The 16,938-nt window shown below is 44.7% G+C and overlaps 1 protein-coding gene across 2 annotated transcripts in view; it reads left to right on the forward strand.

The window, feature by feature from the left end:
• The window catches only part of LOC147734871 (C-type lectin lectoxin-Enh4-like), a 129,056-nt gene extending 117,855 nt beyond the window's left edge, over nt 1-11,201 (forward strand). The window contains exon 6 of one of the 2 annotated variants that reach the window (XM_086953657.1): nt 10,769-11,201. In XM_086953657.1, the coding sequence (XP_086809783.1) occupies nt 10,769-10,857 (89 nt within the window). In that variant the 3' untranslated portion in view covers nt 10,858-11,201. The remainder of the gene's footprint in view (nt 1-10,768) is intronic. The other variant, XM_086953656.1, reaches the window with a different exon arrangement.
• Nucleotides 11,202-16,938: the final 5,737 nt, after the last annotated feature.

The raw sequence follows: 16,938 nt of genomic DNA on the forward strand, positions 1-16,938 counted from the left end.
GATGTACTATGCGAGGGGGAGGATTGCTCACTGACTTGGTTGGTTGATGCTGAGGTAAAAACTGGTTTGTGCATACACGCCAAAGGAAGTTGGCTGGATGTAATTGCCGGAAATTGGTGGTCCAGTTCTTTGGTGGGGTTTGCTGCCCAATGTGAGCCTGGACTGTTGATCATCAGTTGAGGTGGTTAAGAGCGTTCAGTGGTTGATGAGCACTTTTGGGAGGGCATTGTTGTGGCTGACCTGGTAACAGTTATTAGCTCTTCATTGGTTTGTAGTTGCCTGTTTTCAGTGTCTCCAATTTTATTCCGGGATGTTGGGTGTGGGGACTGCCTTGGGGGCTTGTGGTAACTGGACTGCTTGCATCTGACTGGTGGGGATGGTGAGCACTGTGCTCGAGGCCTGTGCTATCACTGGTTTATTAATTGTAAAATAGTTGCAAATTGTTTATTTGGACTCTTCTGTCAGCCTATTACGGGATTTTCGAAGTCTTTTTTTTCCGTTTTGATATTCGAAGGGCGGGTTGCTGGGGTGATTTGACGTTAGTAGTTGTATTGGTGGGTGCATTAAATAGTGCTGTTGCTTTGAATGATGGTATAGAAACGGGTGATCATTTTTTGGACGTGTGCTCAGGATCCTGATGTTTGCCCTGTAGAGAAGCCAGTTGCGGTGAAATGGGGAGCCTGGACTCTGGAATCCTCTGAATTTCTGTTGGTAATGATGACAGAAATCGGGGCAATGAGGATAAAGAGTCAATCATAGGAGAGCAGCAACATGCTGATTGAATTAGTTGCACTTGAGATTGGGCTATAATTATCAGCGAGTTGAGCGCATCCATTTTTTGATCAATTCCTGCTGTGTACACAGCAAGAGTGTTTAATAGATCCACCTGTTGATCCATTTTGTCTGAGTGGTAGTTCAATGCTGACACTGTAGATTGAAGAGTTTTGAGGAGTTGTAACCAGAGCTCATTTAGGTCTAGAGATGGAGGGCTGACAGTCGATCTGTTGGATTCTTTGGTAAAGAAGGATAAGTCAAGGTGGGTATTGTGCATGGTGCTGTGGCTCCAGCCTGTGTTAATCTTCTGTCAACAACCATTGGCAATTGGTGGTGAAATTCTTGGGGATGGCGTTGTTGGGTTGCTTGGATGTTCGTTTGCCTGGGTTGCAACTTGCAGGGTGAGAACTTTGGTAGTTGCTGTTGAATGGGCCTTGAGGGCTTGTTTGCTAGGGGAGAAAAATGGCTAGGTATCCAAACGGAGTGATGGTCTCGCGAGGTCAATTGGAATCCAGGGAAAGGTGGAGGGGAAACAGAAGCCGATGCATGAAGGTTGTTAACTTGTGAGTCGAAGGAGGACTGGTCATGAGCCTGGGCAAGAGCCAGAGGAGATGGAGTAGCCACTGGCACTTCTTTTATTTGGGGATCAACACTTGTTGGAAGGCCTGGGATGATTTTTATTTAATGTGATTTTCTATAACGTAAACATTACCCGAAGGTGTCAGAGCGCTTTACATAAGAACCAGTTGCGATACATAAGGATTTAGGATTACATGCGTTACAAAAAGATACAAACAGAAAAAATGTCAAATGTACAAGTTGTAAAGTCACTCAAGGAAGAGATAAAAATGGATAAACTCTAAGAGTCACATAGGAATGGAAGAGAGTAAACAGGTCTACTACATATACTAGTGGTTAGAGTTATCTCTATATACATATATATATACAAATAGTAGATTTTCTCAGGTCAGGACCCAGAAAAAAGGAGAGCAGAGTTCCATTAAGTGGGGTCGGAGGGGGGACACAGACACAGCACCAAGGGAGGGCAGTTGAATGTCTGCCGTTTCGCAAGATAGCGGACCAAGGACAAGAGCGACAACAGGAGACGGTCCCATAATGTAATGTAATGTAATGTAATGTAAAAATTACTTCTAAAGCGCGATTAACACCTAGCGGTTTCTTGGCGCTCGAGCAGCAGGGAGAAGACAGTCCGCAAGACAAGGGCATTAGTGATAAGCATTACAGAACAAGTGAGTTTTGAGAAGGGATCTGAAACGTGCGTAGGGAGAGGCAGCTCTGACACTTAGAGGAAGTAAATTCCAAAAGGAAGGGGCAAGAAATGAAAATCTTAATCCTCCATGTTTCTTACATTTAAAAACAGGGACCTTAAGTAGGGATAGGTGGGAGGAACGGAGATTACGAGAGGGAACATAAGGGTGTAGTAATGAAGAAATAAAGAGGGGGCTCATACCGGCGAGAGACTTAAAGATGGCACAGCCTAACTTAAATTTGCACCGCTCGGACACGGGGAGCCAATGAAGGGATTTCAACAGAGGACTCACATGCTGGTGCCTAGGTTGATGGTAAATGAGGTGTGCAGCCTGGTTCTGAACGAGCTGCAGCCTCTTCAGTAAATAGGACGGGATACCTGCATATAGAGAATTGGCATAGTCAATCCTCGAAATGACTAAAGCTAGCAGGACCAGGGTGAGGGCCTCAGTGGTCAAAAAGCGGGCGATCTTCCGAATTTTACGAAGCTGGAAGAAGCTTGACGAGACTACAGCATTGATCTGGGGCTTCATCGTGTGATCATTACTGATGATGACTCCCAGACTTTTTGCTGAGTCGATAGGACTCGGGGGAAGACCTAAGCTCACAGGCCAAAAGGTAGATTTCCATGGGTTGGCAGCTCCCCCGACAAGCACCAATTCTGTCTTGTACCTGTGGGGAGACTCTTGCGGCTCCTGCTGCTGCGGGGAGACTCTCACTCCCTCTGCGGGAAGACTCTTGTGGCTCCTGCCGCTGCAGGGGCACTCACGCAGCTTCTGCTGCTGCTGGGGCACTCACGCAGCTCCTGCTGATGTGGGGGCATTCACACGGCTCCTGCCACTGCGGGGTACTCACGCAGCTCCATCTGCTGCGGGGACACTCACATGGCTCCTGCCGCTGCGGGGGCACTCACTTGGCTCCTGCCTCTGTCAGGCAGTTCGCGCGGCTCCTGCCACTTTGGGGTGACTTTCGTGGCTCCGCTGCAGAGAGACCCTCACACCGCAATGACCCCTCGCAGCCTCCAACAGCCCCACTCCCACACAGCAGCAATGAACTGAGAGCCGAGAGTCGGCAACAGGGAGCAGGGAAACCACACTGGCAGCCTCTAGCTCCAACTGGGAACTGTCGACCAGTACTTTTGACACCCTGGCCCCCTTGAAATTGCATTCTCAATTTGCGATTTTCTAATTGCGAATCACAAATTGAGAATGTCTTCCCATGTATTCCTTTGGGCCTCCTAGCCCATATGAATGAATGGCAAGGTATTCCTTATCGCGATTAAGGAATGCCAAGTAATCGCACAATATTTGCAAATTATTTATTACATCCTGTTTTGTGATTCTCAAATAGAGATTCTCTAAAAATCGCTATTTGAGAATTGCAATGACAGTATTTGATACATATGCCCCATTGTTCTGAACTGTGGCATATCATCCACAGAACTGCCGCCGGTCTGAGAAGTGCTGGTGGTAGGACCCCAACAAACGCAATGGCAGGCAATCCCAGACACATGCACAACTCCTGTCACTTGGCACCATACTGTGCACAAATGTTGCATCCGCTGGGATCATTGCCAATCAGTTTCCATCTGAGTTTCCCGCTTGCGTCCGTCACATGTGTCCAGCCCTGGTTCCACTGTCGATCATGCACATTCGAGGAGCCCATGCCTATCCAACACAATGGTAGCTGGACTGTTGGCCCACACAAACAGGAGTGCAACTGGGATACCATACATGGGATACCTTGATCTGCGGCGTATGTACTGGCAGTAGTGGATGGGAGATTGCACAAGTCATCGTGTGCAGTGACCACATTGAGGCACTCCTCTATTAGTCTGTGATGCAGATTGGTGCAACTGCGTGGATGGAGCACATCTGTCCAGACCAGTTAATGGATTTTCTTTCCCTCATGTTCCTTGAACTCGAGAACAATGTACATCTGGAACTGGTTGCCTATGAATCTGTGCTCGTATTCATGGACAAGTAACTACGTTCCTGCAGCCACAATTGATTGACCCCCAGATTACAGGTCCCAACACCTTGTTGCATCGTGGAGGAATGGTCACATATCCCAGAACAACAGTGGTCATGTCTGCATTTGCCCGGACTCAAAATGCATAAAACACCGGTGCAAGGTCATACAGCAGCATAGGCGGAGCTGCACAGCGTTGTTTGTTAATGTTCATAAATCTGACATACTGCTGGAGGGAGACTACGCACATGGCAATGTAGCAAGACATGTTACCTCGTTGGTCCCTTTTACCTGCTCACTATCAGCAGAGCACACAGTCGGCGCAGTCCGGTGGTACAGCTCCATGCAGATACAATGGGCTTTGAGTTGTGTCCCCTGACATGGGGCATGAGCAGATGCCAAACATCACATGACTCGTCCAGCAAGGCAAGGTGGGCTGAGACAGATGCCAACCGTAATGAATTGTGTTAATTTTTGCCTCCCCATTTCTTGCACCTCAACATGTTCCAATGCTGCCTGTAAGTGTCTTAAGCATTTGTCTGCATGTTGTGGCCCTTGCCTTGTCCGTACTGACATGCACATCCTAACAAAGTCTATGCAACTTCACCAGTGTACAACTGTGATGAGTGTCGATCAGTATGACAAATCGTGTGCCTCAATGAGCATTGTCCGTACACAGGTAGAGACTGACTGCTGCATGTAAATTGGTGGCGAGTCCCTATTGGCAGTTCCACCTCTGTGAACCAGATATTGTGTTTGTGATAGTCGCTGGTAGACCTTACGTGTTTTCAGCAATATGTGTATGGTGTACAACTTCTTGCCATGTGGATCAATGTGATCCATCAAAACAGGCTGTGTTCACACTGATGTGTGTGAGTAGGCCATGCGAAGAGATGTTCTGTAGCCACATGAGATGGGGGCGACTACTTCAGGCATGCTACTGATTTTTAAATGTCTACACACAGCCCTCATCCATACATGGACCTGGGGCTATGTTAGGGGTTTGCGAGGTTGATGTGTGTAATGAGGCCAAAGCTAGTTCACACATTCGCAGTCATCTTATTGGTCATGTGGCTCAGGGTCAGACATGTGCATTGATGACATTTACGAGGGTGCACCTTTTTGTGCAATCAATGGCCCTACATTCAGCCATACTTTTATATGTGAGTAAACACAGACATGATACATCTGTGTGATTTGGAATGTTTAATTCATATTCTGGGTAGTGTCAGACCAGAAGCAGTACATGGCCAATTCAAGCCCACATAACATTGTTGCCAAGTGGTGGGCCAACCAGAGTCCTCGGGGGTGCAAATTCAATCTGAAGAGGAAGTGTTAAGTCTGCAGCCGGATTGCTGTGCCATTGGTACCAGAACTGATATGGCAGGCCATGTCAGGGTCCATGTGAATGTTGCAGAGTGTTTCGGGGTACAGTGGGAGGTCCTGTTCCAAGGCGTGATGCATAGGGCTGAACCAGGCAGGGACAGGCCATGTGGGGGGACGGATACTGCTACCTTCTTCCTCACACAGTCATTACCCTACACATCTTACTCCCCTGAGACGAATTCATTGTCTGGTGTGTCAGGTGTGTGTGAGTACATCACGTTGGGCCACTGACACATCAGGGTGTGAAAGTGATAGGGCTGCATCAATGTGTGCCAATGACACGTCAGATGTGTGTGTCGAGGTTCCTACAGCACTCATCTGGTACAGGCTCAGTGGCAGCAATGGCAAGATGAGGATCTGCAAGGCATGGAAGATCCCAGCTACATCTCGCTAGTGTTCATCCATGGCAGACATACAGTCAGGCTGCCTCTGCTCCTTGGTCTCCATTGTCCTCCGCATCTGTGCTTAGTCTGTGCTGTCATCGCTGGTGCCTGTCCGACTAGACAGTTCTTGATTCTGAGTAATGGCCCCAGCAAGGTCAGCCAAGGATTGTTGGTGAGCATGGTGCGGGCAGTGGTTGTCTGTTAGGGATTGTAATTGTTCCCTGATGAGACTCAGACACCCATGTATGGCATTGACTTTGGCTGCCATGTGGTCGAACCCACCCGCAGCTGATCAACCATCTTCTACTGGCACCCCTACACATGCCATTGGAATTCCATGTTTTGGTCGTGGGGGTCCTGGGAGACAGCCGTGGTGATGTGTGCTTCCTGCTGTGTGATTTGTGCAGGGTGTGGGTCACCGCGAGGCAGCTGGACTGCCCTGCTCCTGGGGGTGGGGTGCATAGGCTGTCCATTAGCTGTTGGAGTTTGTCTGGGTAAATGTGCAGGGTGTCCTCTTCATCATCACTGTAGCAATGTGTGGTCTACTCTGCAGGAGGTGTTGATTGCCCCTCTGCAATGTGAAGGGGAGATGCAGGTTAACAGTGTGTCCCATGTATGTTTAGGCATTGTAGATGTTTACAGTCAGACTGCATGACAATGTACATTGTGACTGTTTTGGTAAAGCTGGCTTTTTGATGGGAGACAGTGGACATTTCGACTACATGATGGATGTGTGGTTCTACTCGTACATTATCATCTCAGTGTCATGCAATGCCAGATGTGATTAGACAGTTTCTATGCACAAGCAGCACCAGCTATGTCCTCTGTCCTGTTGTGTAAGGGTTGCACTTTGTACCACATTGTCGTCAATGTTGATGTATTGTGATTGCTATGTGTGTGTGCTGCATTGTTGGCAAGTCACCCCTGCATCTCTGATTTGGCGGCCCCTCATTCCTTTGTGTCAGTGTGCCTTTGACTTGTATGCTTTTCGGGTGCTGGGGTGTTTGCGACTTGGGTCATTTGTGTTCCTGGACAAATGTTGTACTCTTGTGCATAGTTTGCCTGCAGATGTGTTTTTGACGTCATGGCGTGTAGGTGCACGTGGATGTATCAGAGTGTGACCTGCTCCTTTAAGGATATGGTCAACACTCAGCCACCTCACTGTCATTTTGTGCGCCATGTCATGTATTGTGACTGCAGCCATGCTATCTGTCATGCAGTATCACTTGCATTGTCAGTGTGGCTCACAGAGCCGCTGCTTTTCTGGATTCACATGCACATGGCATGGGTAGGTTATTGCATTAGTGATGTGGAGGGGGACTCATTTGTTCACATTGTGGACGGGGATCCTACTTGGTGTTTCTATGTGTGCTGCGGTGTGCCAAGGCTATCAGGGACATGTTCCACACTCATTGTGGGTGTACAGTGTGCTGCAGATAATTGTGCATGTGTGCCACTGTGCCCATCTCCCTCCATATCCTGAGTCCCTGGTTGTTACTCACCGTGTTGCTGTTCGGTCAGGTCATATCGAGCTTTGTCCAGGCCCCAACTCCTTGCACCGTCTCCACACTGATAACTGTGGCCACCATTTCAAGTATTGTATTGCTTTGCGACGAAACACGTGTCGGCTGGCCATTCATAAGCAATTAAAGAGGAGCCGAAATACTGGTCATCCCCTTTTCTTCAACGGTGGAAACTTGAACTTTTAAATGTCCATTGAGACATCTATTTTCTGTACTTTCTTAATTTAGTGTGCAACAGGTTTTTGTTTACTTTGTACGGTGTGTGTTCCGCTCCCCTCACCTGCATGCACCTACTGCCAAATACAACAACCCCTACACCTCCTGCGCGTCAACCGTGAGCAGTGCGCCCAGTATTTTCCTCACTCTAAAAACCCTGTTCTCAATTGGTTCATAAGATGTAATGTGGCCCCAGGTGATGGGGTCCTCTGGCTATTGGAGGCTCAAGTAGGGTGCTGCATGTTCCGCTCCCCTGTAAAAATAATTCAAGCCCTGGGGACCCCATTCCTGGCTTCACAAAATTTGCAAAATGCCCCTTTACATCCAAAGTGGATGCAAGGATGCATTTTGCGCTAAGAAACACGAATAGTGGGCACGGACAGCCACTCTCTAAATATGCTTTCACAGTGGGATTTTATTCTCCTAAATTAGTCTCAGCTATGCAAGCAGGAGTAATCACATAATCATTAGTAATTCCACATTAAAGATTAATACCAAAATTGAAATTACTCTGATTATTCCGGTGTAATCTAAATTCTGCCCAAGCCTCCCCCTTTGAGCAACTGTGACTGCAGGCCCTTGGGGCAACTCTTGTGGGAAATGGTGCGAATTTGCTCCAGATTACACCCGGATAGAAGGAAGAAGTGAGGCACTGGGCTGTCATTGTACTCTCTCTAAGGTCAGCGGTCATCCTTCATCGTGAACTAATTGCTTTTAAACTAAAGATATTTGTATAATCTGAGAGAGCCCTAAAGATAGTTTTACTGAAGGGATCAAGAACTACCCTACAGATACAGATATTCTGAAGTCCACGGCCAGTATTGCAAAACCGATGCATATTTACCTCAGGAGCATACACATTGTCTAACCCCTTCCATGCTGATGACGAACCCCAGCCGTCATGCACTACGGTGCTCATGTGCTGATGACGGCTGTGGTTTGTCACGGCCCGCCCCTGTTCGCGTTGTTTACAGCACACCAGGGGAATCGCGGCCGCATGGAAAGGGTTAAAAAAATCATACCTATTAGGGTAATCTATTTATCAGGGTTACTTGAGGTTGCAGGTATCCTCCCTGGGTGCAGACACTGCCCCCCAAACTGGTATATGTAATACCATCAACCCAGACCCCAAAAAATGCATTGGGATTACTGCGCCTTAGTCACAATGGGCAGGGGACCAACTTTCATTCTCTCTTAGAGAATAAAAGTACTTCCAGAGCCTCTCTCAAACTGTTGCATAGATGGCTGGGAATTTTCAGTTAGTTGCCAGCAGTTATTCAAAGGCATCTCCAATAGTCACATATTTATTGGCTCTCTTGCACGAATCTCAAATGAGCACCATAGCGCAGGGCCTATGTTTAAGAGCCTACATCGGAGAGGAAATAATTAGGAGCACAGAAGCACTACGTAGATCAACAAAAGCACTTCATATGGGCATTAAACAGATTTTTCAGTTTGGGTCAATATGGTTAACCCCTTGTGTGCTGCTGTCGGCCGACGGCAACACTACCTCGCTAGTGCTGCAGTCGGCCAACGGCCGACGCGGCCCCGCCCATTTTGCGGAAGTGCTGCACTGCCGCAAAATCGTGGCTGCGGCACAGGGGTTAAATATAATTGTGGGGATTTCTGTTGGATAACGGCTACATGGTATTAATTCAACAGGACAAAACATAAAAACATATTTACCACACTTTGTTAAACATTTGGGAGCTTATTGGGGCCGCCACTGGAGCGTTACTTCTTTTGACATTCAGGCAGCGCAAGCCTCACAATCATATCCATGAGGCCACACAAAGTCACTTTGCATGGCCTCATAGATAATGAGTAAGGTAAAGCAGCGCAAATCAATGCCTTGCCTGACTCTACATCAAGGAGTTACGGAAGCCTGGGGCACTGCTAAAACATTACGCCTCCCCAGATCAGGTGCAATAAGGAGAAATACGTTTATTTCCCCTTGTTTTTTCCTCTTTCCATGTGAGCTGCATTCTGCAGCACACATAGAAGGAGGAAAACACCTCTCAGGATAGTTTTTGTGCAGGAAGGTGCCCCTTTCTACATAAAAACAACCTGCAATGGAGATACCCTTGCACTAAGATGCAAAGCTGTATATGTTGGTGCTAGGTAGCAACATGTGTACACACACAGGGAAAAAGGGCAGAAATGCACTAATTGCATTAATACAGTGTATTCTCCCCCTTTCAGATTGGCTTAGGGTAGTGCAGCAAGAACACTTGTGGTGCTGCCCTAGCTAATTCCTCATAAATGAGGCCCTTGGGCAAGTCTTCTTGCTGCTCTGCCCTATACCAGTATGAAAGGGCAGGAATACAATATATTTATGCAATACGCTGCATTCCTGTCCTTTCTCACTGTGCTGGTGCACAATTTGCTGCCTAGCATGAATGTTGTGACCCTTGAACCATGGTGCAAAGGTGATCCATTGCAGGAAGGATTTGTTTTGTGCATGATGGTGCACCTTCCTGCACAAAAACAATCCAGAGAGGCAGTTACCTCTTTCTATGTGTGCTGCAGAATCCAGCACACTTGGAAATTGGAACAACTGAGGAGAAATAAAAATAGTTCTCCTTGTTATACCTGCTATCGGGAGGTGTATGATTTTGACGCTGCCCCAAAGTTCACTGGAGCTACATAGGGACACCCACGGCAATGCCTATGATGCAGAGTAAGGCAAGGCAGCGACTTGCACTGCTTTGTCTTTCTCCCTATGAATGTGGCCATGCAACACCTCGACCACAGGCTTTGCATTGCCTCATAGATATGATTGTGATGTTTGTGCTGCTGGAGCATAAAACAAAGTGACGCCCCCGGTGGTGTAATCCTCCCTTAAATAAGCTCCATGATATTTAGCCCAACAAATATGGCTGTATTCAAAAAGTATTCAGACGTACTTTGTAAATTCCTCTTTCTCAGCCCCTCAAACACTCAGAAATAGCTGAAACTACTTCAATGTATGCTTAGTCACTGCTACAGTGACAACATAACTTGGTCTCTTCCGCTGACAATACCTCAACCCTTGGCTGCAGGTTTGAGGCACAATGCACACACCAGTTCTCAGTGATTGATGACTTTCACCATTTGTGCTGTAATAAAGTTGAATTTTATAGTTATAGAGGACAAGGTAGCACAAATTAAATGCATGGAAAGGTTTAACAGTATGCTTCTGGTGGTTGGGGTAACATCATTTTAGAGCCTTGTCGCTGAAAATGAATTTCTTTTTGTCTTTTTCAGACTGTGTGGCATTGATTAAGTCCTCTGAAGTGTATATAAATCGTGGTGTCCATGCCATAAACATGAAAACAAGCATCCAACCAAAATAGAGTCTTGCAGAGATAAGAGGAAATCTAAGCTGCCATCTTCAAAAAGGTGTTATATTTCTGAGTTATTTACAGAGACAGTCAACTAATCAAAGTGAACTGACTCTAAAATATAATCACTTATAAACATAATAAAAATGCTATCTTTGAAACTGTTGTGTTTTTTTGAAAATATAGGATACTTTCTCTACAAACATGAATAAACATTTCAATAGAAATATCTGTCAACTAAAATGTTTTGCTAGTATTTTCATTGGAGTTTTAGCCCTATCGGTCTGGTTTGCCAAATATTTTTAATGTACTTTTCACACCCTGCTGTGGCGAATCAAGATTTATAAATGTTTTTGAACTGTAAAATAGACTTGCGTTGAGGGCACATTTGGCACTCTGGCACATAAAGTACTGTGAACATGAACCTGATTTGTTTATTGGTATCACAGCATACTGAATGCTGATCGCTTAAGGATGTGGTTAGTCTGGTTCTGATTGAATATGGGGAACTAATCAGTACACAGAAGCAAGACCTCCAGAGCCCTTAAAACTCTGGTGGCACTGCAGACACGCTGGTGAAGAAAGCGGCATTGCGTTTGCTTTATGCAACTCACCTTTTAAAAATTGTTGTATCTTATTTATGGTGCTGTTCATGTCATCCACCACGCTGCTTGATTGCGCAGGACGGCTCCTGGCTGTCCGTGCACATGGCACTAGAAATCCTACTGGTGCGGGCACCAGAGGGATTGCTTTAAGGCCTGAACAGCTTCAGAAGCTGAGGAAGGGCTTTCCCAACTCCCAAGGCTGGTCTGAATGTGTCAGGGAAATGACCATTAGCTCGCATGTTGCACTGACGTTATTTCTCTGAAACTAAAACTCAAATGAGGCTATAGGCTACAGGCATAGTATGATTGGAAGAGGGCCCCCAAAGATTTAGTTACACCACTAGTGCTTTAGGGGCCGATTCACAGAATGAACTTAAGACTCAATCCTAAACTTACTACTATTTTGGTATTCACAGAATGCACTTAAGACTTTTGGCATTCACAGAATGAACTTACTGCTTTTGGTATTCACAGAAGTTAGGATTTTGTCTTAAGTTTGTCTTAAGACAGACTTAAGACAGACTTAAGACAGAATCCTAACTTAAGTCTGTCTTAAATCTGTCTTAAGTCTGTCTTAAGACAAACTTAAGACAACATCCTAACTTCTGTGAATACCAAAAGTAGTAAGTTCATTCTGTGAATACCAAAAGTAGTAAGTGCATTCTGTGAATATCAAAATAGTAGTAAGTTTAGGATTGAGTCTTAAGTTCATTCTGTGAATCGGGCCCTTAGTGTCTAACCTACTCTTATAGAGTTCTCAACAGGATATGCAATTTAAAACAAACCTCTCTAAAAATCTGCCCTTGCAAGATCAAAGCATATCACTGACTCTAATTCCACTCATGTCACCCTCCAGTCATGCACATGCCTGAAGCTGCACCAGAACAAGGGTCACACAACAATGGCAGCTAGATAGAGCAGATATCCATCAATAAAATCACTTTATTCAACTCTGGAAACCCATAAAAGTTTAAATAAAATCATATAAATGTCCATGATACAAAATAAATAAACATTAAAAACAATAATTGGGTGTATTCATAGAAGGCTTTAAAAGATACGGGCTAATATTTGCTACGAGTCTTAAACACTGTAAAAATGTAGTCTAAATCTCCACATATAATATCTGTACTCCCCAAAGAGTGCAAATAAGCCATCACCAACTCATGGGCTCTCTTTGCCAAAGCTAATAGTAAGGGGATAAGAAAATGTTTCCTCTGGGGGGGTGGGGGGGGGGGGGGGTGTAAAAATTACAATTTTATTTATTTATTTAATTTATTTAAAATATTTATAGAGCGCGGCTGTCACCTGGCAGGTATCCTGGCGCTGGTAGCTACTCCTGGGTTTATAGAACGGGGGGGGCGTGAACTATGGCTGATGGGCTTAGAGGGGTGGAGGAAAGAGCCAAGTTTTGATTCGTTTCCTGAAGGGTAGGAGATGAGGGATTTGGCGAATATCGGCAGGCAGACTGTTCCACAGCTTGGCTGCAGCTACTCTGAACGATCTACCCCCGGTCCTGGCCTTCTTACATCTGGGTACTTTCACAAGGCAGGCGGTTGTAGACCTAAGTGTTCTGGTGGGGATGTACCACGAGTACAGACGTTGAAGAGGTCTGGGTCCTGCACCGTGTAGTGCCTTAAAGACCAAGCAAAGGGCTTTGAAGGCAATGCGTTGCTTCAAAGGCAGCCAGTGCAGCTCGGCCAAGGCAGCGGTGGCAGAAGATCTCCTGGTCCAACCAAGAGCCAGTTTGGCTGCTGCCGACTGAACTCGTTGGAGTCTGTCCAGCAGTGTCGCCGGGGATTCAAACAGAAGGGCATTACAGTAGTCAAGGCGACTAAGAATCGTGCACCTGACTATCAATGCTCGGGCAGAAGGTGGTAGTAGAGGCAGGACTTTGCGCAGTGAGCGCATAAGGGCTGAGCAGGTGGCGACTGTTCTTGAGACCTGCGTTTCCATGCTCAGTTGGTGATTTAGCATGACGCCCAAATTGCGAACACTGGTAACAGGTGGCGGGTTGTTAGAGTTTTCCGGGGGCCAGAACTCAGCAGGCAGGGGGCGGGGTATGCGGCTCACGGGAATCATCGAATAAAGTGCTTAGGGCCAGATGTATGACCACTGTAAGTAAGTAAGTAAGTAAGTAAGTAAGTAAGTAAGTAAGTACATTTTTATTTGCATAGTTAATTAAAACCATTGCAATTTCTCAATTTTTGAAAAAAAGTTTCAGCTACACACTATACATTTTTCACCATAGCCATAAATTGACATCTACATAAAAATATATATTCCATATCACGTTTCCTATTTAAAATCATGAAGTTAATACATTTTAAAAAACATTATTAAATAAGATTCAGCTTGATTTTAATGTCCTTAGTGAAGGGTCGAGTTCCACCATCTTCTTTTCCGCTACCTTCATAGATTTTCAATCCTTTTAGACAAACATTATTAAGTTTGGTTCAGCTTGATTTAATAACCTCTAAGAGCTTTGTAAAGGGTCAAGTTTCTGCATCTTATTTTTCACCTCCTTCATAAACTTCACCAGACTACTATTCAACTGCGGGTCGTTAGGTGCAAAACAGGCAAGAACTGCATGTCTTCGTGAACGTATTCCTTGCTGGTTAAGTTGGAATTTCAGCAAACGTTTCCTTTCCTCAAGCAGCTTGTCGCAGCAGCACAATAAATGTGGTATATCCTCAGGTGCCATGTCGCATAAACGACAGAGAGATCCCCCTTTATCCTTAAGCCAAGATGGAAGATGGCATATACACGGTAATAGGCCGAGTCTGTAGTTTAAAAACTTCAATTTTGCAGTTCTTGAGTACCCCAAATCAAGGTAGCTCTGTTGACCTTGTTTAGAATAGGAGTTTAGTATGATCCATCCATGTGACCTCTTGGCAACAGACGCCTTATCTTCAATCCATGAAAGATGTTTTGTTCTTTTCTTTACTAATCTATTAACCATAGTATTCCTGTAGTACTAAGTTCAAAAGGATTTTTTCCAAATATTTAGCCGATGGCGAGGCTGGATTCCGCTCTAGTTCCGACCATAAGAAGCCGTTTTGGGTTTCCTTTTTGGCCTTCCAGGCTTTATCCCATGTTGTTATGTAAGCCCCCAGTCTTGCCAGAGACTGCCTCTGACTGCCAAACTGTAGCCTAAGTTGACCCGGGAAGGTGTATTTTGGGAGACTAAAGATGATCCTGTATGCAGCTGTCACAGTTTTATCCAGAACTGCTGAGTCTCTTCCTCTCTGTACTTCACACCCATAAGTAATTGCGGGTAAGAGTTTGGTTCGTATAACTTGTACCAGGGGCAAAAGGGATGGACAGGTAAGTCTGCCATTTAATTTTTTTAAAGAGATTGCTATAGCAATGCCTTTTCCTCTAATGCTGGCTCTCTGTGTGATGAACTGGTCACTATTGTCAATTTTAACTCCCAGATACTTGTATACTGACGTATCTTTTATGCGGATATTATTCCAAAACCAGCCATGTGGTGTTCCAAAACCAGCCATGTGACCACTGATCTTTGTGACCCGCAAATTGCATTAAATTGCGAGTCACAATTTGCGAATCACAAACATCAATGTACAACAAAGTCAGAGACACTGTTTGTGATTCCCAATGGAGTCGCAAATTGAATGCCTCATGCATATTAAAGAGGCTGTTGCAATTTGCGAACCCATTGGGAATGGCTGGCACTCCCAGGCATTGGTGGCCTGCTTGCGTCAGCAGACCATCATGTCTTGGACTGCTTTTAAATAAATGCGTGCCCTTAAAAATCTTTGTGCATGCATTCCCAAAGGGGAGGGGGTCCCAGATAGACCCCTTCCCATTCACGAGTGCTTTACCACCCTTCTGAGAAGGGTGAGAAACTGCAAGTGTTTTGCAACTGTAATTGCAGTCGCAAAACATTCTTACAAGGCTTTTGGAGTCACTATTAGGAAGGGAATTCCCCTTCCTAATAGCAAGTTGCCGATCCTATTTATAGGATTAGTACACGGGCCACAGTTTTTTTGGGGGTGCAAACGGGTCTAAAACCCATTTGAAACCCACATTTTTTTTATTACATCTGACCCTCTGTGCTTTGGCATGAGAGCCATCACAAGGACAGACAGTGAGGAAAACCATGTGAACCAGGTTGGAATAGCAGCCAGGAAGTGTATAGTTTTTAACTGAAACCGGGTCAACAAAGATTTTTGCCTCTCACTCAGGTTTAACAACAAATAGAGGGCGGTTTGTATTTTGGGGCTGTCAAGAAAACTCCAACTGTTCAGCGATATTAAATGCTGCACTTGATTGCTCAGAACATTGATAAAAAAGTGTTTTAATTCTCATGATGTCAGAGTTTGTCATGTATTCTGGGGTGCCCATCCTGGCAAAACTTGTTTTGATGAATCTAAACCATGGTATATCTAAACAACTGTCCAGGTTTATACAGTTGATATTGTTCTACAAAAATATATTTCAGGGTAATTCCAAGTTCTTATCTAGAGAAATTGCAGCTTGCAGTTTCAAAGAATCATTTAAAAAGCTGAAACCAACTTCCTCATGAAAAATTAACAGGTTGGTTGAGGCACTGCAAGCAGTCTCTTTATAAACTTATTTTTTACTACTTGAAGGAAGTTACAATTTACATATCTGATGGAGCAGATTTCCTTCGGAGTCAGGCATTGCTTTAGTGTTGTGCTTCAGACAGACTGAATATAAATTGGCACGCACATTTTGGTGCAAGTTAAAACACATGAAAATATGAGAGTGAGGTCTAGTCAGTCTGAAATGCTTTTGCTGAATTAACATGTGTTTTTGCAGTGTAGAGAAAAACTTGTGATTTAAGTGGGCTTCTTAGCTTTGAAGAATACCCATAGAATGTGTTCTCTTATCCCAGCTCATTTTTCCTTTTATTTTACACCCCTGTCCCTGTCTTAAAAGACTTTGGCTTGTTGCATATTTAGAAAAAATATATATTTCGGTTTATAACACCTCTTTTTATAAGCTATCTAAAACATTAATGCATGTTTCTATGAGTATGTAATAACTGTGTGCGCTTTAAAAAAGTACATTAATGAATAATAATGCTATGTTGCACATTTTGCATGTTGTGCACAAACAATAAGAAAAGGTGCTTGAAATGAACAGCTTGGCTAGGTAATATTTTATAAAGGGTTTTTGTATAAAGTTGGGAAACATAATGGGCTTATTTACATGTAGTTAATACTCTTTTGTGTTTGTTTTGCTTTTGGGCCTAAAATAACATGGCTGCCTGTGAATCCAGCAAGGCTGTGACTTGCATTAAAAAGAGGAGAGCATGCACAGATTTTACCAACTTGCCTTAAGACACGAAGGAGTCAAGGCCACTGTGAACTGTACATTCATTTGATTGTGCCAGTGTACCAGTGTTAGTTAAAGTATCCTTCCTGCCTACGATATGACAGGAAGGAAAATTAGACTGAAACATTTTTTCCTGGTAAATGTTGCAAAAACATATACA

Source organism: Lissotriton vulgaris, chromosome 1_2 (genome assembly GCF_964263255.1).
Source record: "Lissotriton vulgaris chromosome 1_2, aLisVul1.2, whole genome shotgun sequence".
Lineage (NCBI taxonomy): Eukaryota > Metazoa > Chordata > Amphibia > Caudata > Salamandridae > Lissotriton > Lissotriton vulgaris.